The sequence below is a fragment of the Manihot esculenta genome, chromosome 1, assembly GCF_001659605.2.
Source record: "Manihot esculenta cultivar AM560-2 chromosome 1, M.esculenta_v8, whole genome shotgun sequence".
In the NCBI taxonomy this organism is placed as follows: Eukaryota; Viridiplantae; Streptophyta; class Magnoliopsida; order Malpighiales; family Euphorbiaceae; genus Manihot; species Manihot esculenta.
Window position 1 is genome coordinate 2,753,096 of NC_035161.2, and position 20,853 is coordinate 2,773,948.

The 20,853-nt window shown below is 27.2% G+C and overlaps 2 protein-coding genes across 2 annotated transcripts; one reads left to right on the forward strand and one right to left on the reverse strand.

Annotated features, from left to right (window-relative positions):
- Window positions 1-5,078: 5,078 nt before the first annotated feature.
- On the forward strand, window positions 5,079-5,658 carry LOC110624068. Its single transcript, XM_021769146.1, has 2 exons — window positions 5,079-5,178; window positions 5,225-5,658. Exons 1-2 carry the CDS (start codon window positions 5,079-5,081, stop codon window positions 5,656-5,658), a joined length of 534 nt encoding a protein of 177 aa, XP_021624838.1.
- A 5,044-nt stretch (window positions 5,659-10,702) lies between these two features.
- LOC110624284 (methionine aminopeptidase 2B) lies at window positions 10,703-17,133 on the reverse strand. Its single transcript, XM_021769391.2, has 12 exons — window positions 16,996-17,133; window positions 16,360-16,520; window positions 15,842-15,878; window positions 15,645-15,752; window positions 15,241-15,340; window positions 15,014-15,159; window positions 14,817-14,908; window positions 14,601-14,695; window positions 13,631-13,727; window positions 11,802-11,945; window positions 11,471-11,688; window positions 10,703-11,197 (listed from the first exon to the last, which is right to left on the reverse strand). Exons 2-12 carry the CDS (start codon window positions 16,508-16,510, stop codon window positions 11,087-11,089), a joined length of 1,299 nt encoding a protein of 432 aa, XP_021625083.1. The 5' UTR covers window positions 16,511-16,520; window positions 16,996-17,133; the 3' UTR covers window positions 10,703-11,086.
- Between the last annotated feature and the right edge of the window lie 3,720 nt (window positions 17,134-20,853).

Consider the following 20,853-nt stretch of genomic DNA (forward strand, 5'->3'; position numbering starts at 1 on the left):
GTTTTATTCTATTTCCTTGACTTTTTTTAGTTAGGAAATAACAAGTGATTTTCCTATTATTATTATTTTTTTTTTATCAATAAGTCAAAAATGATGTGTTGAATTTGTGTGGGAGTGACATTAATGGATGGTTGTCAACAACTGGTTTTTTTTATTGTTATTAAATAGTATTAAAAAATTCTAAATATCAATTTTTTTATAAAAATTTCTAAATAAAAATAAAACTAATAAATTTTTTATGAATATTTGATCGGTTCGATTTAAAATTAAACTGAAAATTAAAATTTTAATATTTATAAAATTTGAATTAAATTGATTTTGATCAGAAATTAAATAGAATTGAATCGATCTGATTCAGTTCTATTCGATTCGATTTGATCGGTTTAAAATTTTAATAAATTTTTTATTTTTTACATTTTATTTTTAATATTTTAAAATTTAATTAAAATATTTTAATTTTAATATGATCTAATCTATCTATAATACTGAAAATAATATATAATTATCACTAAATCGGTTCGGTTCGATTTTTTTAATTTTTTTCTAATCAAAATCGAATCGAATTAAAATAATTAAAATTTCTAAAATTAAAAATCAAACCAAATTTTTAAATTTATTTAGTTCGATTAATTTTTTTTATTTGAACTAAATACTACTGACTCCTAATTTGTAGTGATTATCTCTCATTAAATTCAATCACAATTTCAGTATACTTGGTGAGTTACACCTATTTCTAACAAATATGTAAAAAAATAATAACTAGATTATCTCTTTATTATCTTATTATCATTTTTTGAAAAATTAAATTTATTTTTTAATAATTTAACATTATCAAAATTAAAATTTATTTTAATAATTGTATGCATAAATTTTATTTTTTTACTATTAATGTACATCCTAAAATTCAAATTAAAATTAAAATTAAAAATGTGTTAAGATATCAATTGAGGGATTTTTAAAATGAGGTTCACAAATTTTTTTTTTTTTTTTGAAAAAGAAAAAGAAAATAAGGTGTTTGGTTTGAAAGGCAAGCATGATAAGCAAACGAAATTTGAAAATTGGGAAGGCATGGAGGAGTGAAGCATAAGCCAAGGGATAGATGAGCAGTGGGCCCATCCCAAATATTTGACTTTTATTGCACAATTGCGTTTCAAGGAGGCAAAATTTATTGAAAACCTCTCTGTCTCTCTCTCTATTTTAGTTGAGAATTTGTTAGCTTCAATTGGACGTTCTCTTTCTTTCACTTTTTTTCTATTTATTATTTATTTGCTATTTTATTCAAATTTAAAAAATTAATTAAATTAAATTAATTTAAAATTTTAGTTTAATTTTTTTATTTAATTCAATTTAATTTAATTTTAAAAATTTTAATTATTTTAATTTAATTTAATTTTAATAAAAAAAAATAAAAAAAATTGAACAGAATCAATTAGTGATAATAATATATTATTTTTAATAATATAGAGATATTAGACCATATTAAAATTAAAATATTATAATTAAATTTTAAAATATAAAAAATAAAAAAATATTAAAAATTCAAACTAATCAAATCCAACAGAATCAAATTAAATCAAATCAGTTTGATTTGATTCGATTTTTAAATAAAATCGATTCGATTCGATTTTTACAAATATCAAAATTTTAATTTTCGGTTTGCTCACCCTACTTATGTTACTGTGTTATTTATTTATAAATCTTGCCAATCTCACTTATTATCATTTAATTAAAGTTTTATTTAAATAAAATAATTCTGTTAAAAAATTTAAAATTTTTTAATTGAAATCTGAATATTATATATATAGTATAAATTTGGACTTATATTATCATTAATACTAATTTTAATAATTTTTAATTATAATTATCAATCCCTTTTTGTTTCGCTTTAAATAGAATCATTAAAATCTCTTATTAAAATTTAAAATAATTAATTCTTTTTTTATTGACTAAAATATTCTCTATTATGGTTAAAATATAATATTATAATTTATTAGTTAAAGTTTTAATTTAATTAATTTTTTTATTTAAATAATATGAAATTCTATATATATATAATTTTTCCCTCAATGTTGCCACTATTTATAAGCTAATAATTATTTCTTTTTAAATGATAATTCTTTTTATATAATTATTATTACCTTTTAAATCATTAATAATACAATATAATATTAAATTTTCTATTATATATATATTTCTCCCGCACCGTTATACAAATGATTTTATTATTTTACTCATTTATTATATTTTATTATACTATTTAAATATATAATTTAATATATAATTAATTTTTTTAATAATAATTATACAGTCTTATATATATAGATCGACTTAATATCACTAGAGCCCATAATAAAGCTATTATACATCTTATTATGTCTTATATAATTCTAAACATAATTTTAAAAATATATAAAAATATTTTCATATTGTGAACCAAAACTCGACATGTGCATATAACTATAACCGAAAACATAAATTCATACTAAAACTCTCATTAAATGTTTCAGTATGATCAACATTACATATCTCAATTTGATTCAAACATAGTTTAAATTTAAATTTTTTAAACTATATGATTATAAATAAGGGATTATAAAAGAAAATTTGAGTAAAGCAAAATTATAAACCACAATTTATTACATGTTCACAACTATATTATAAAATATTGTTGAGTTTCTGACCTAATTCTAGTACGGCAAACTTGGAGTTAGGGGAGATAAAAGTGTTTTTGTATATTTTTAATATTATGTTTAATATTATTGTTTTTGTATATTTAGAAATTAATATCAATCAAATTATCAAATATTTTATTGATAATATAATTTATTTTTAAATTCCTTTTAATTTTAATTTTTTTATGAATATTCATACATCATATATTACAAATTTATTTATAAATTAAACTATATTATAGAAATTATAAATAAATTATGGATTTTTTTATTTACTACTTTATACAAAATAATAAACTTATTTAAAAATTTAATTATATGAATAGATAAATTATATTAAATAATTAAGTTTTTCACAATGCTTAATAGTTTCTATAAAATTTATAAATTTTAGTTACAATTATAGGATTTTTATATAAATTACATTAAAATTAAGTTTTTTTTTTAAATATACCTTAAAATTTTTTCCATAAAATTTAAAAATTTTAGTTAAAATTATATGATTTAAACTTAAAACGTTAGATATTTGATTTCGCTTTTATCTAATTAAATATTTTATCTACTATTTATAATAAAATTATGTACGTTTTATTTTACACAAAAATACATTATTTTTTCATTAAATTTGTAAATTTTTTGAAATTTACTACTTTACGAAAAATAATACATTTCTAAAATATAAATGTAGGAGTTGTTAAATTGCATCAAAAGATTAAGTTTTCTACAATCCTTTAAATATGATACAAAAATTTATAATTTTTACTTAATATTTTATAATTTAATTATAAAATATTACCTAATAATTGATGTGATATAATAATTATCTAAAAAAGTCATGAACTGTCACTATAAGACAGGACTACGTAACAAAAATCTAATAAATTGACACGGTTAGGGGTGAGCAGAATCCAGTTCGAACCGAAAAAACCGACCGAACCGAACCGATTTGAAAATTTGGTTCGGTTTTTTATACATTTCGGTTCGGTTCGGTTTTAAATTTCAGAAATTTCGGTTATTTCGGTTCGATTTAATTTTGATCAGAAAAAAACCGAACCGAACCGATTAGGAATAATAATATGTTTTTTCAATAATATAGAGAAATTAAATTATATTAAAATTAAAATATTTTAATTAAATTTTAAAACACTAAAAATAAAGTGTAAAAAATTAAAAAAATATTAAAAATCGAAACTGATCAAACCGAACCGAATCGAACCGAATCAGACCGGTTCGGTTCGATTCGGTTTCTGACCAAAATCAGTTCGGTTCGGTTTTTATAAAATATAAAATTTCGGTTTTTGGTTTATTCGGTTCGGTTCGGTTTTGAACCGAACCGACCGAATGCTCACCCCTAGACACGGTATTGCAGAGGTCTCACCCATAGAAAAGAAGACTAAGATACCGTAACACTTGGTGTTTCACCAAAATTCACCCTCTTTGAGTAAATCGAATATTTATGAAAAGTTACCGTTAGTAGATATATACCTATAAACGCAGGATCTCCTATTCACTAACCGCTACTAGTTGAATTTCCAGAAAATTTGATAACCAACTCCACATTTTTACTGTATAAAAGCAAATATGCATAGAAATCAATATACACATTTTTACCACTCATTCTAAACTAAAGGCAATTTATTATATTCGCATATTCTATCAATTTATTAACTTGAGTGTCAGAGTGACTGCCGATATGTGCCAACCACCTCACATCTTTTTTTTTTAAAGATTGACCAATTGCATTTTAGTTCTATTTTCGGTCACATCATTTAGTTTCGTTGCCGAATAATCCATTGAATTCTTCCTGTTCAATTGGATTAAATCCAATTTTTTATTTACTTTCTCTTATAAGATATTTTTTCTTTCCTTTTTTTTCTTTCAAATGGCTAATAATTCACGAGTTGCTACTAAATCTGTTGCCAACAAATGGGTCATCATTTTCTCCACCCCAGTAGTGGATAAAACGCACCTTCTATGGTCAATAAGCCAGACTTCAATAATCCGAATAACAAACAAATGCTCCTGTATATTAAAAAATTGTAGGCAACTCTCGAGCAGTATAAGGCTCGGAAGGAGGCCTCATTCATGACTTCCAAAATAAGAGGGGAAGCTTTCGTTGAGACCCCAAGGACTCGGACGGAAGCGATCCAAACACATTCCAAAGGAAAGGCCAAATTGAAGGATGAAGAGTCATCGGACGAAACTCTAAAAGACGTCGATTAGAAACTGGTCTGAGCTGTGCAAAGGTACCAGAAGGAGCAGGAGGAAGACTATGGCTCGGACGATGCCTCGCCCTTGTCGAAGGAAATCATTGCAAAAACCTTCCCCACCAAATTCAAGCTACCAAATTTGGATAACTATGATGGAAAAGAAGACCCTAGGAGTCACCTGACAATCTTGAGAACAATGATGCAGCTTCAAGACGTCAATGATTTTATGTTGTACCGAGTGTTTCCGTTCACGCTCACAGATTTGGCTCAAAAATGGTACCAACATCTGAATCCAGGTATTATTCTAAATTTTATCCAATTTGCTATGATCTTTAAATCTAGATTTATTACTTATATACTTCTTAAAAAACTCTCCTGACTTGTGGAAGAACCGGCAAGGAGAGGATGAGTCTTTTAGAAGCTTCATTTCATGTTTCAAGGCTAAAGCGATACATGTGGAAGAGCTAAATCATGAAATAGAGTGTGAGGCGCTGAAAAATGAAACTTGCAACATCAAATTCATGGATTCTTTGATCAAGAACCCAGTCGCTACTTATCAGCAGCTAATGGATAAGGCTCAAAAATACATACGGTTTGATAATGAAGTTCAAGCGTTGAGAGAGGACAAGAAGTTGGGCCAGAGTAAGACTCAGAAGTTAGATAAGCAAAGCTATGAAAGTGAAAGGAGTAATCCAATGTCATGGAGTATGAATGACCGAAGTAAATTTAGAAACTATACTCCACTAAATGACTCACGAACACACATACTTATATAGATCAGGAAAAATGGCAAAGAAATCAAATGGTCTGCCAAGCTTAACCTAGACAAATTAGGCATGCAAGATAAAACGAAGTATTGCCAATTTCATAAGGATCATGGGCACACTACATAAGAATGCATGCAACTAAAAGATGAGATTGAAAAAATTATAAGAGATGGAACTCTGAGGAGGTTTGATATAAAAGGTAAAGAAGAAAAGAGGTCAAAACCTAAGGTAAAAACACCGGTCAATCCTGATGAAAATGAATCCATAGGAGTTATTTACATAATTGCAGGAGTATTAAGTGGTAATAAGAGTCTATAGAAATAGAATGTCACAGATATTCAGCTCTCGAGTCTAATCTCGAGTCTTTAAACATAGAGTATGGTAAAAATGGGATACTGAAACTGGTGAGTTAGAAGAGACCCTAAGGTTCTTGAGATTATTCGTCTTGGTGCTTATAAGTTGATCGAGTAAGATGGCCGAGTTCTTTTTTATTCGGAAGTATTTTATAATTCATAGAAATGTTATAAAAATCATCACAAGGTGGGTATCGGCCAGGCACTTAACCGGGTGTTAGTCTCGCTAATGAAATTATTCAAGGCATTTTATATCGACGCTACGAGGCGGGCAACTGCCAAGTGAGCCACAAGGTGGGTATCTGCTAGGCACTTGATAGAGTGTTAGTCTCGCTATTGAAATTATTCAAGGCATTTTATACTGATGCCACAAGCCGAATAACCGCCAAGCAAGCCACAAGCCGAATAACCGCCAAGCAAGCCACAAAGTGGGTATCCGCCTGCCACTTGATCGAGTGTTAATCCCGTTAATGAAAAATTTCTAAGGCATTTTTAAGCCAAAGCCACGAGGCGGGTATTTGCCAAGCTCATGTCTGGGTGTTGTCCCGTTAGTCAAATTTCTAAGGCATTTTCTACTAAGGCCACAAGGCGGATATCTGTCAAACTCATGTCCAGGTGTTTATCTCGTTAGTCAAATTTATAAGACATTTTATGCCAAGTCCATAAGATGGATATCTGCCAGTCTCATGTCCGGGTGTTTGTCCTATTAATTAAATTTCTAAGACATTTTATAGTAAGGTCACAAGGTAGATATCAGCCAGGCTCATGTCCGGGTATTTGTCCCGTTAGTCAAATTTTTAAAACATTTTATGCTAAGACTACAAGACGAATATCCACCAGGCTCATGTTTGAATATTTGTCCCGTTAATTAAATTTCTAATTTATTTTATGACAAAGTCATAAGACGGATATTCGCCAGGTTCATGATCATGTTTTAAGTCCTATTAATTTTATGTAAGTCATTTTATGTCAAAAGGCAAGTACTCACAGTTATTGACCAGGTAGCTCTGCTTAAGCAATTTTTTCCAAAATTATTTAAGTTCTCTTTGGCGATTGATGAAAGTTCTGGATATATTTTTGGTCGAGTCAACTCGTGCATGCCACATGTCTAAGATTGTAAAGGCAACTGTAATTTTTTGAATTTAAAGAATCGAAAACTAGTGAAAGACCTATGTTGTGACATGATAATTGCACAAAATAAGCCATAAGTTATCACCATAAGACAGGGTCACGTGATAAAAGTCTAATAAGCTGACACGGTATCGTAGAGGTCGCACCTATAGAAAGGAAGATCAGAATACCGTAACACGCAATGTTTCACCAAAACTCGCCCTCTCTTGAGTAGGTCGACTATTCATAGAAAGTTACCATTAGTGGATGTAATCTAACAAATTTCCACTATACCTATAAATACGAGATCCCCTACCCACTAGTCAGTATCAATCGAATTCTCAGAAAATTCATAACAACTCTACCTTGTTACAGTATAAAAGCAAATGTGCACACAGATTAAGGTACACATTCTTACACACTCATTCTAAGTTAAAAATAATTCATTACATTCTCCCATCCTATCAGTTTACTAACCTCAGCATTGGAGCGGCTGCCTATAGGCGTCAACCACCTCACATTTTCTCTTTTGCAGGTTGACCAATCGCAGTTCAGCTCTATTTCTGTCCATATCATTTGGTTCTATTGCCGAGAAATCTATTGAATTCTTCTTATTCAATTGGATTAAATTCAATTTTCTATTTACTTTCTCTTAAAAGATACTTTTTCCTTTACTTCTTTTCTTTCAAATGGTTGACAATTCATGAGCTGCTGCTAAATTTGCTGCCAATAAAGGGGTCATTATTTCTTCCACCCCTAACAGTAGACAAACACACCTTTTATGATCAATGAGTCAGACCTCAATAATCTAAATAACGAGCAAATGCTCTAGTATATTAAAAAACTGCAGACAACTCTCGAGCAATATAAGGTTCGAAAGAGGCTTCATTCATGACTCCCAGAATAAGGGACGAGGCTTCCATTGAGACCCTAAGGACTCGGACGGAAGCAATCCAAAGGGAAGGCCAAGCTGGAGAATGAGGACCAAGGAGTCATCAGACGAGACTCCAAAAAACGTCGATTAAAACTAGTCCGAGCTGTGATACCTCGCCCCTATCGAAGGATTGATTCGATTTTTTATTTTTAATTTTTTTATTTAATTCAATTTTATACTAAACCCATCAATTAGACAACCCTGATTAAAACTACACTATTTAAGGTGAATTGGCAAAAATGTCTATAAGTAATGCAATTATTAACAAATTGAAAATTGCATTTTTTAAGAACTTTTTAAAACATCATTAAATTTTTGTTTTTATTAAATATTTTGTCCCCCATCTATTTAAGTAATGAAAAGGAAGAAAATATCCTTATAAGGTAAGGATTTTTAATATTTTTTAAAAAAGAAAGTAATAAATAATTTTGAAATAATTAAAATAAATAAATAAAAATTATAAAACAGAAAATATTATTTAATAAAATTTTCAGTTATTAATACATACACCTTAATATAAGTAAAAATCACTCATTATGACTACGTATACTCTCATGCTAATTTAATTAGGCTAAATGATTGAAAAACTCTCAAAATTTATATCATTTTATATTTTAATTTAAATATTTAAATTACATTTTGGTATAATTTTAATTAAATTTTTTTAAAAAAATTAAAATGTAAGAATCTAAATAATTAAATAATATATTTAACTCTAAACACAATAATAATTTAATTGTTAAATATATCATGCACAGTTTCACTAGATAAATTTTATTTTATATTAATAATTATAAAAATTTTATAATAGATTTCATATATATTACTATTTTAAATTAAATAATATATCTACTATAATTATTACGGTGAAATAAAATTCAAGATGTAAACTATATATTTAACTATTAAATTATTTATTTTTAATTTTTATTTTAAAAATTATTTAAAATTACATGGAATACAAACATTAAATCAATTTATCTATAATTCAAACATTTAAATTAAAATATAAAATCTTTTAATTTTTTTTTGTCATTAACATAGCAATTAAATTCTAATCCACTTATTTTGAGGATGAATTATCACTATGGTTACTATAATTATTAAAGTAAAAGAAGTAAATATGATTAATTGATTAAACACTCATCAATAGCTCTTGCTTTTCTTTTTTCTTTTTTTCCTTTTACTGTTTTAGTCATTGGAGATAAACGTTATTACAAAACCAAAATCTTATGGGATCAAAGTGAAATTGAATTATTACCTTTTTTTTTTTTTTGTAATAATGGGAGTGGGAAAGTATTCATATTCAAGAAAAAGGACCATATAATGGGATCCCACTTTCTCTTTCTAGCCTCAATCTTTTTCCACACTAGACCTACCAACTCAAATGTGACTCTCAAGGGATTTGATTTTTCTTTTTTTTTTTTTTTAATAAGATTTTTCTTTGCTATATATATATAAAATAAACATATTTAATTTAAAATGTTCAATTTGTAGAATATGTAAGGATTAACCAAAACTTGTGAATTAGTATGGATAAAAAATATATATATAGAAAACCAAGCCCTACCACATTGAGCTGCTCAACGGCTGTGGACCGTTTGCGGAGAGTGAGAGACCCTTGTTGCGTGGCACGTTACAACTAATATTGGCGTGGGTGTTTAGAAATAAAGCGCGTGCTTGACCGAGTATCAGCGATTTGATGGGAATAGTATTCTATTTAAATGGAAAAATTGAATTAAATTAATTTAAAATTTACTTTAATTTTTTATTTATTTTAATTTTTAATTTTCAAAATTAAATATTATTTTAATTTAATTTAATTTTACTTAAAAAAATTATAATAAATTGATAAGTAATAATAATATATTATTTTTAATAATATAAGAAAATAATATTTAAATTAAATTAATTTAAAAATTCAATCTAATTTTTTATTTATTTTGATTCGATTTAATTTTTAATTTTAAAATTTTCAATTATTTTGATTCAATTTAATTTTTAATTTTAAAATTTTTAATTATTTTAATTCAATTTAATTTTGATAAAAAACATTTAAAAAATCAAAGCAAATTAATAATAATATATTATTTTAAAAAAAAATAAATTATTTTTAATAATATAAAAAAATTAAATCATATTAAAATATAAAAAATAAAAAAATTTATTAAAAATTTAAATCGAATCATCAAAACCAATTCAATTTAAATTTTATAAATATCAAAATTTTAATTTTTAATTTATTTAATTTATTTTAAACTGAACCAAATCAACTAAATGTTTAAAGTGAATTAAATTAACCGAATGCTCACCTTAACCCGGCTTTTTTTTACCTTGAGGTAAAGAGCGCTGGATCGTGTTTGTCTAATTATATAATTATAAAAATTACTAAAAGCTAATAACAAAAATTGCTTCAGTTAAAAAAATCATTAATTTTTTACTAGTAAAAATTTTTATAACTACCCGATTGGCAGAGAAACACATAGCACAACAATGTCAAAGGGGGCAGGTTAAGAGTTCTGGTTCGGCTGAAACCAGAGCAGCAGTTTTGACTTCAGGATCAGAGGGACTAAAATCAGACCCAACATTCCATTTCGATTTCCCTTTCACTCAAATTCAACCATCAAACATTTTCATAAAGGAAAAAAATTATAGATTTTGTCTGAAAACTGGACCTACCAGTTCAAATTCTATACGATCATTTTCTACCTGTTTTCGATTATGAAAATAGATTGATCCGGATCAATTTCGATCTGGACCGTGACCACATCCAACTCCAAGCAACTTTCATCAGAAAGATAGCCAAGGGAAGCTAGCCTCTACATAATACTCTCTGGCACAATCATCCCTTGTGTTTACAGTGATATAAAATAACAGTTCCATTTTTTTTTTCTTTCTACTGAAATCTCAACTTCTAGCTAGAAAACAACAGTTACAAAACAGACATCAAAGAGAAATATTAGATTCAAATCTTTTATATTCCTGGTGGTGCGACGAACAAACAGGCACTCATCAAGAAAAATTTAAACTTGCCCAGAAACTAGTAATCGTCTCCTCTCGATATAACTTCCTTGCATGTTGGCCGTAGCAAGATAGTATGCTCAAACTGGGATACATAACTGCCCTTAATATCGCATAGAGGAGGATATGGCTGCCAAAAAAATTAACACACAAGTAGAACAAAGACATCAAGAAGTATGAAAGATAGAACATAAATTTATTAAACAAATCCTCTGATGAAAATGGGGAAAGCTTTCCCAGCATATTTATGAAGAACATTGAATTTGTGCACTGAAGAGTAAGGCAACCAAAGTTTACTCCAGATATGAAAAAGCAACTTCAACATAAAAGGAATTTGAACTTTGAAATCACTGGCTGAAGGGAGAAAGGGGATGGGAATGTCGGAGCTAAGTTTGAGGAATACCTGAACTATTCCAGAGTCGCACAAATTCTTTAGTGCCATCAAATATTTAGTCTCCCCTAGGCGGTCTAAATACCGTCTACAAAAGGCCAATGTGGAGAAGTTCTTGTTGATTGTTGCTAAAAGTTGCTTCGCTCTAGGCAACCTCAATGGGATATGTCCAGCATCAAAATTTTTCATGTAATGACTGCACTCTAGATCTTCCCTCACATAGCCTTTTCCTACAAAATTATGGAGAGGATTTATTACTCGATAGGAGTAAAGGTCATGATGCTACCCATAATCTTTCTCAAAAGATACAAACGATAAACTCCCTGCCAAATTCAATTATTACCAGTTGATGCAAATGTTTCAATTGCAAAGAATTCACCCTCCTCCATTTTTGTCTGCTCCCCTCCTTTAACAATCGGAACGGATTTTCCAGCATGGATCTGATAACGCCCAATGCTGTGTCCATTCAAGTTCCGTATGCTTTTAACTGCCAATTACATTTTAAGTCAATGTCAACAGAGAAGCATTCATGAGGGATTCAATATTAAATTCACAGAGCTAAGTGTTTCAGAAATAATTTATATTTATACATATAGCATCACTAATGAGGAATTACAACTTTTCATTGTTAATTAATTATTAATTTTAATAACTTTCTCCCTAATATTAAGAAAAAACTCTATAAAATTGTAAAAAAGATAAACCATAAGAAAAAGAAAGATCATTACAGAGCATAAGAAATTGTTAGAATTTTGTGAAAGTCTGCAACCAGGAAGCACACTAGTTTCACATGACCATATGGAGAGGTCACAAACAAGTTTTCCATCTTAATTCTTCACATGGTGGTGGACCAACACAGTAGCATAATGTCTCAAAATGGTATTACAGAAGAAGGAAGGGACCAAAAGCAATTTCGCAGATGGAGTAAAAAAGTTTTAATGGGTTGCTGAACCAAATAAACTTTATGAAAGGCACAGGAAAAGGTTAGCATAGGAATTATGGCTTTAAGAATATTACAGTTAGATCAGTGTAATATAATTCAAGGATGCTCTTACCTCTTCCAATTTTCTTTTTTGCGGCCGAATATAGGGAGTGCAAAAAATAATGTCTTGGTCCTATACTTTTGGAGCCGGATTAGTTAGTCCCTCACCCTATATTTAATTTTGTTAACGTCTGGCCCTATGTTTATGTTAACTTTTTCATTCACTGAGTTTAAGAAACTGTGAAATTTAAGAATACCCTCCATTAATAAAAATATTTTCTTAAAGAAACACTTTTCTCAAAAGAAAAGTAGTTTGCAAAAATGTTCTTTCAATAAAATAAAAAATTGAACTGCATGTTCCAAAGGGTCAAAGCAAAAAATCTCACAATACTTTTTCAATTATTTCCCCTTAATTTTTTTTTTTCTTTTGAAAATTTCATCAGAGCTTTTTTCCATGGAAATAGTGTTCTTGAGAATTTGAAAACTTTTTTCCCAAAAAAATTATTGAATTTTGTTTTTGCAAGTGGATGAACTTTCAAATGCTTTTGGACCTTAGACTACATTTAGCAACTAACAAAAAAGTGAATGGAAATACTTACGGATCAGTAACTCATTAATTTTCTCAAATCCCAAGGACTAAATAATAATTGCCCTTAGAAAACTTCCAACTAGAATTAGTTAAAGCACAAAGTACATTTGCAATGCAAAGTAAACAAACAAACAACCAATAATATGGCAAAGAACAATATAACATCAGCAAAAAACTGAACCTGAGACCTATTTTTCCCATATAGACTCGCTTTTGCTTAGTTTTACCAATTACACCAGACAAAGGCCTCATTGCCATTAGCAGGATATCTCTTGCATTTATATTATTTAGACCTTCTTTCCAAATATCTTGCGCTTGTTAAAAGAAACATCGAAAATGTAAGAAAACAGGACTAGTTCCATTGCATAAGATGGTCAAAATAAACTTCACAATCATGCCTGTGAAATGCATCACAGACAATTTTGCTTAGGACACTGAATTTCCACTAAAAATGTGAAATCTTGATTTAAATTTTACATATATGCCAATAGTATTATTATCTTTATTGAGAAACTGAAATTCATGTCATCTAGTGAAGTAATTTTATATAGTCAACTATGAAAAATGCACACAACAATTCAAGACTCAAATAATACCATACCTTGAAACACCTTCCCATTAATTTCAACCTCATATGATTCCATGACTTCTTGGATGGCAGCACCAACATCACAAAGTCGCACATCAATCCCAGATTCCTAAACATCAAATGGCAGTCAGCACTTGCTCCTCAATACAATTGAGTAACACTGTAAAAGTAACAATCTCCTCACTCCTCACTCTTCAGAGTGGTATGAATTTCATGACCATTCAATTTTGGAATATGATCTACACTTACAAAATCCCATGGAACAACTTACAATAGGTTTAGCTGAGTTACAGATAGATTGATAGATAGATAGTATGTATTTTTTTTCCAAACAAACTGCACTCCTTTTTATAGTATTTCTACATTAGGAAGTCAGGTAATGTCTCCAAATAACTAAGATGCCGCTTCTCCATCTCCCTCTCTTCCTTTCCTTTCCAACTTCTTACATGCCAAACATTCTGTATCCAACAAGGATAGACAACTGAAGAAACATAAAATCATGAAATCTACACAAAAGAAATTTACCACCTTTTGTTGCATGCTCTGCTAAGGGTGAAGAGAGTGCAAAATAGGATTGACTAAGCAAGACAAACAAAAATTGGTGGTATTTGAGCAGTATCTGATGTATTTGAGCAGCTATATTAGAGAGAAAAAATAAGTGTAAGATATGAAAAGAAGATGAGAAAGAAATCTCGCATGCATCACTTCTAAATGTAATTTAAACACTCAATATTCTTCTGCCAAAGTTAAAAAAAGACATTCTCCATATATGTATATGGATGCAGGAAATAATAAATCAAAGCCCCTAAATTCCTAGAGACTTGTAGACTTTATGAATTAAGTTGACAAAAAGCTTTCCTCTGTGAGGATTGAGGAGCCCCAAATGGTTCAGAACTAAGAATCAGTGAAAACATTGTATTTTTTACTGACCACACAGCACAAAGAGACGGAGTTAAAACTGTAGAGATAAATGTTCAAGCACCTTGATACCCGTGTTGGTTGCCTCTCGCGAGGCTTCAAGCAGTGGGTCAAACATAGGGTTGAATGCTACTGTAAATGCACAGTCCACTATGTACCCTGCAAATTCAATATCCACCATTTCAAATAAGGACTCAAGCCATACATAGTAGCGGCATTCAATTTCAACAACAGTATGAGCATTTGAACACACTGAAAAGTAGGACTGGAAGTTCTTTACCATCAATATGGGTTCCAAAATCTAACTTCATCACATCATCATACTGAAGCACAGTCTTATCTCCACTATTAGGGGTCCAATGAGCAGCAACCCTATCAATACAGAAGAGCTTTTTTTTTAAAAAAAAAAAAAGAAACAAAAGGTACAATCATGAAAAGCAAATAGAGAATTAGAATGTATTATTAGAAGATGCCCACCAGTTCAGAGAGCATCCAGTAGGAAACGCAATGCCTGCTTGCAAACCATTCTCCGATATTAACTTACGAACTGTATTCTCCAAGGTCTCACATAAGTCGGTCATTAACATTCCAGGCTTCAATATGCCTTTAATGTACTTCCTAACCTAATGTCAAGTAGGTAACATGTCAAATAGGTGTCAAAAACAGTTAAGCATCAACAGCAACACATAAAACTTTATAGCAACCTGTCGATGAACTTCTGCTGCTTGCCGAACAGAATTGTATATGGGCTTTTCAAGACGCTCCAACTCTCTCTTCTCCTCAGATGTAGTCCTCCATAAATTACTGAAAATAAATTCCCAATAATTAGTTTAGCACAGAAAGAGGGTAAAATATGCACAAGTTCACTTGACACGCAAATGATGATACTAATTTAGTAGTCACTTTGGCGATCATATATTTGGAAATGATAGAAAGATTATCATTTTCTCATTTATCAAACAGGCTCCCATTAGTAAATACGCTGAGCCCACATAGTTGTACAATTGATCAAACACAAAAGAGGAGAATGCCATCACATATAAAATTTTGTATATGCAGTGAATTGCGGGAGACTGTGGTCAAAGGTTACGAAACAACATGTACTCACTCATCTTTATATTGTTGAATTTCACCCTCAGGAAACTCCCCAGATGGAAAAAGCTCAATAACAGGAATAGAGGGTGGATCAGTCTGCTGGAGCAATTCCTTCTTTTTCCTGAGGATTAAAGATGAAATGTTATTGACTAATGACTATGCAGCAAACAGGTTATCAAGATGCTGTATCAAAGCAAGAAAAGTCCTCACTTGCTTTTATTTTTCTTCTTTTTCTTCTTTGAAACTTCTGCAACAGAACAGTTTCCAGATGCATAAAGATGCATATGTTAGCAAAGGTGTGGCCAGATTATGATGGTGAAATCATTAAACAACTTTTATAGTGGGAAATGGCCACAATGGATATTACATAGAATCAGAGTCTATCAATCAGAAAATTAACTGAAAAAAAAAAGATAGAAGATAAAAATCATACCAAGAAAACACTACAACATTGAGAATAAGAACAATTAAAAAAAGTGGCAACCATCAAAAGAAATCACGCTTTATTTCTTTCATTGTATCTGTCAAAGCACCAACTTTTTCTCTGCTATGCAGTCATAATATACCTCGTGCTAAATCACACCAAACATGTTGTAAAAACGAATTTTTTTACCAATTATTTACCTGATGGAAGTGTAGTTAAAAGTTTTCAAGACAACTAATTATTAACCACAAGCAAATGAAGTGGCAAGTTAAAAGGGATTAATGAAGAAACTCCTACTGATTACCTTTCCCTTCATCTCCGTCCTTTTGTATGGTAGAAGAAATCTCAGAAGACTCATCATTTTCATTGCTTATTGAAGGTTCTGAAGTACCATTTTCTTCTTTAGTCCCATTTTCTTCAATAGGGACTTTTTTGTCAACCTTTTCACCTGCCATCGATGAAGACCTGTTTCCAAATTTGCATACAAATAATCAAATATTACAACAACAGATTCAACAAGAACAAATAAATTCATAATTATGGCATAAACAATATGTTTCCACATATTGTTTATCCCGTAATTATAAATTGAATTTCAAGTTGTTTAATCAAAAGTTAAAACTTTTTTCTTCCTAAACACTCCGTTTGGAATTAAAAATTTTGTCTTCAAAATTCTTGTTTGCAATAAAAGAATTCATTTGAATTCTTTTTCTTGCAAAATCATTCATGCCAAACGATGGGAAATGCCATTAAAGCTGCAGAAAATTAAACCCACTTTATTCTAAGGAAAACGACAGAAAATTAAAACCACTCCAGGAAAAAAAGGGACGAAAAATAAAAGTAAAAAGAAATGAAGCTGTTTGATAAAATATCTGAAAAACATATTATAATAGAGAAATCTATCTAGCGTGAGAAACAAAAAAAAGCAAAGAAATTTTACCCGATCAAAACTTCGCTCTGAGAAAGGAAACGCAGCAAGCAAGCAAGCTGAAGAAGGAAACTCCCCTCCCTTTCTTCCTTTTCCACACCCTAATAGGCTAAATAACAATGGAAACGCAAAACCCCTTAAAGCAGCCGATGAGGGAAACTTGAAAGCCCACCCAAAGGAAGCCCATTGCTAACCAGACGATGCTGCTCTGAAATCAAAGCCTGCTAGCTATTGGGCTTTGAAAGCTCCTCGACATTTTTTTTTTAAATTTACTATTTAGCACGGAAAATAAAAAATCTATAGTTGATTATCAATTTTTAAAAAATATATTAAAATATTTTTACAATACTAAAAAATTTATTAATTAATTATTTATTAATTTTAAATTTTATTTATTTTTAAAAAATCATTTATATTTAAAAAATATTTTTTTAAAAAATATTTCTTAATAAAATAATTTATTTTTTATTATTTAATTTTAATTTAAAAAATAAAATATACTAATAAATTTATATAGAAAGATATTAATAATATTTTCAAAATATAGAAAATATTTTTTTGTATTGAAAAGATAATGTTATTTTACTCTAAATTATTTTTTTTATCAGTAAAATATTTTTATTAATTAATTTTTTTAAATACTTTAAATATCAGAAAATATGAAGATAATTATTTTAAAAAATATTTTTTATAAAATAACTTAATTATCTTACTATTTATTTTATGTAATGATATTTACTCTATTGTTTATTCTCTTCATTAATTTTAATTATTAAGTGTTATAAAAATTAAATATTATTATTTAGTATTTATAATATATAAATATTAATTAATTATTTAATTTTAAAAATATATTAAATTTTAAAAAATATACTAATTAGTCCTCACTAATTTTAACTATTAAATATTACAAAAATAATTAAAATACTCTCGATACAAAGTGATTAATTATTAAATATGTTTTATAAAATCAATAATCAACTAATGAATTTTCTTCTATCATAGTCTACTAAATAGTAAAATATTTAATGACTAAACTAATTGAAATATTTATTAGTATATATTTTATACCTTTAATGTATTTTTAAAAATTAAAAAATTAATTAATGATTTTTATTATATTATATGGACTAAATAATATTTTTTTTAAAAAAATTTAAACTATAAAAAATAATTAATATATAATTTTATAAAATTGAAAAATTAATTAATGAAATATTTCATATTCGAGCGGTGAAATAGTAAAATATTTAAAAGTAAAATTAATAAATGGCTAATTAATATATTTATTAAAATTTTATATACATACTAATTAATAAATTGTTTTCATAATATAAAAATTAAATAATAAATTTTATTTATAATAATAAAATAAAATATATTTTATAAATTAATTAAATATATATATATTTAAAAAATAAATTTAATTGATAATTATAAGATTTTGAAATTGTTAATAATAACCTAATAAAAATTGTAAAGAAATATAATGGTTAATAAATTTTTTTATTTTAAATAATAAATAATAAACAATAAACAATAAATTTTTTATTTTTTAATAAAAACGAATGCGAACACACCCAAAATTTTTAACTATCCAAATATTAAAAAAAAGTATATATTTAATGTTACACTGTAAATATTACGTTTACAACTGTTATTATTAGTGATTTTGAAACTTTGAAATATATAATTAATAAATATTTAAATAAAAAATCAATGTACTCACATATCTAGTCTGGTAATAAGTGTATCTGAGAGGTTTCAAATTCTAAGAAAAAAACTTAGCTAAACCGGTGAGTCAAATATAAAAAGAGTAGCCCATATAACATAATCTTAGAGGAAAATATTTACATGTAAAATTATTTTTAAATTCTTATATATTATATACAAAATTATTATTTATATGCCTATTTTTATAATGAAATAGGTAGTTTTATCAATCATAACATATATTACCAATACTAGTTGAAGCAGTTATGGTAAATAAATACACTCAATTAAATTCATTTTAAAAAGCTAAAAGAAAAAAGTTTTAAAGTTCACTATATAAGATTGATAAATTATTAAATAAATATTAATTATATATTATAAATAAAAATTTTAAATTAATGATACGATTTATGAAAATTAAATGAGTTGAATCAATTAATCTATTTCCATATTAAATGAGTTGAATCGATTGGTTCAACTCAATTTCATAAAATCATATCAAACATAATGTAATATAGAAAATAACTGAAAGAGTATAAATAAATATAATATTTTTAATAATTCAACAATAATATGATCGATTGTTTAATAAAAATATCACCGTTTAATAAGCGAGTGATTTCACATTTAGATATTTAACAGAAATTCACTGGACCATACTTAATAACGATACATTTGTATCGATACTCATCTTATTTAGAATAGCGCTCTTGATGATAATCTGATATTTAAAATATCCGATTCTTTTATTTTTTGAAATTGCAATTTTCACATGTCAATCTTTTACCATGTAATTTTATTTTACGATGATAATTCATAACTATAACTTAATTTCAATGTTTGTTGCACAGTATCAATAATTTTAAAATTATTTTTTTTATTTTAAATAAAAATTAATTAAATTAAATTCTTACAAAATTATTAATTTTAATATAAAACAAATTTGTTATTTTAATTTATCATGATAACAGCTAAATGGCTAAATTGAATTCAGAAAAATTCACTATGAATAACTATATAATCCCTATTATTTTTATTAATATAATAAACCCAATTTATATTTAAAAGTAAGTATATTTTATATTTATTATGCCATAAATCCAACCCAATATTATTGCAAGTTATATGATATTATTCTTATTTTATAAAAATTTATTTAAAGTCCAATAATATTAAGTAAAATAGAATTATCCGTTGCTTTAGTCTGTAAATCTTCATATATATATATTTTTTATTAATTTATACTACATATATATATATATATATAAGAAAATTTATTAATTTTTAAATTTTAAACTTAAATATATATTAGTAAATTATATAATATATTTATCACGTGTATATGCATTTTCATGAAAAAAATTTAAATTTTTTAATTTATAGATGAGGTAATCTAGAAAAATAAAATATCGGTAACTATAATTTTAAATTTTTTATTAAAAATTAATGAAACTATTAATAATTATAAGGAGTAATGAATTAATATATATTTAAATATTAAATAAAAAAAATTTTCTTTTCTGATCCATTTGTGACTCGATATTTTTATCTTTTTCTTTTTTTTAAATCTAATTTATTTTTTTCTCCTTCTCCATAAAAAACGAGTCAATTGACTATCGATGAAGAAAAAAATGTTGTTGTCCAGAGATATTCCGATCGTCAATTATAATTTCTGTATGGTGGAAATGTTTCTGACATACAATCCAATTAATTTTCAAGATATGCAGACCTATTTAGCAAATTTATGACGGTAATCCTCTGACAGTTATTATATTAAAGAATTTGGTTCCTAATTACAAGTCGATTATTTTATTTTTTATGATAATAAAAACTCTTAGTTCTAGTATGAAATTTTTTCATAATTTTTTACATTTTGATAGTTATTTCTCAGTCAATAGATAAGTATTAGAGAAAGATCTTTTATTAATGTGGAAGAGTATTTTTGTAGTTGTCTTTTCTTTAAATTTTATTGATTCGGTTGTTTTGAAAGACAATGTTCAATGGAGGTTTACTAAGTATTATGGGTTTTCGAAATCGTAACAACGACACCGGTCTTAAAATTTTATTCGAGTTTTATCTCGTATAAACTTTCTTCTGTTACTTTGTCCGAAAGACTTTAATGATTTATATTCGAGAGATGAGAAAGAAATATGCATA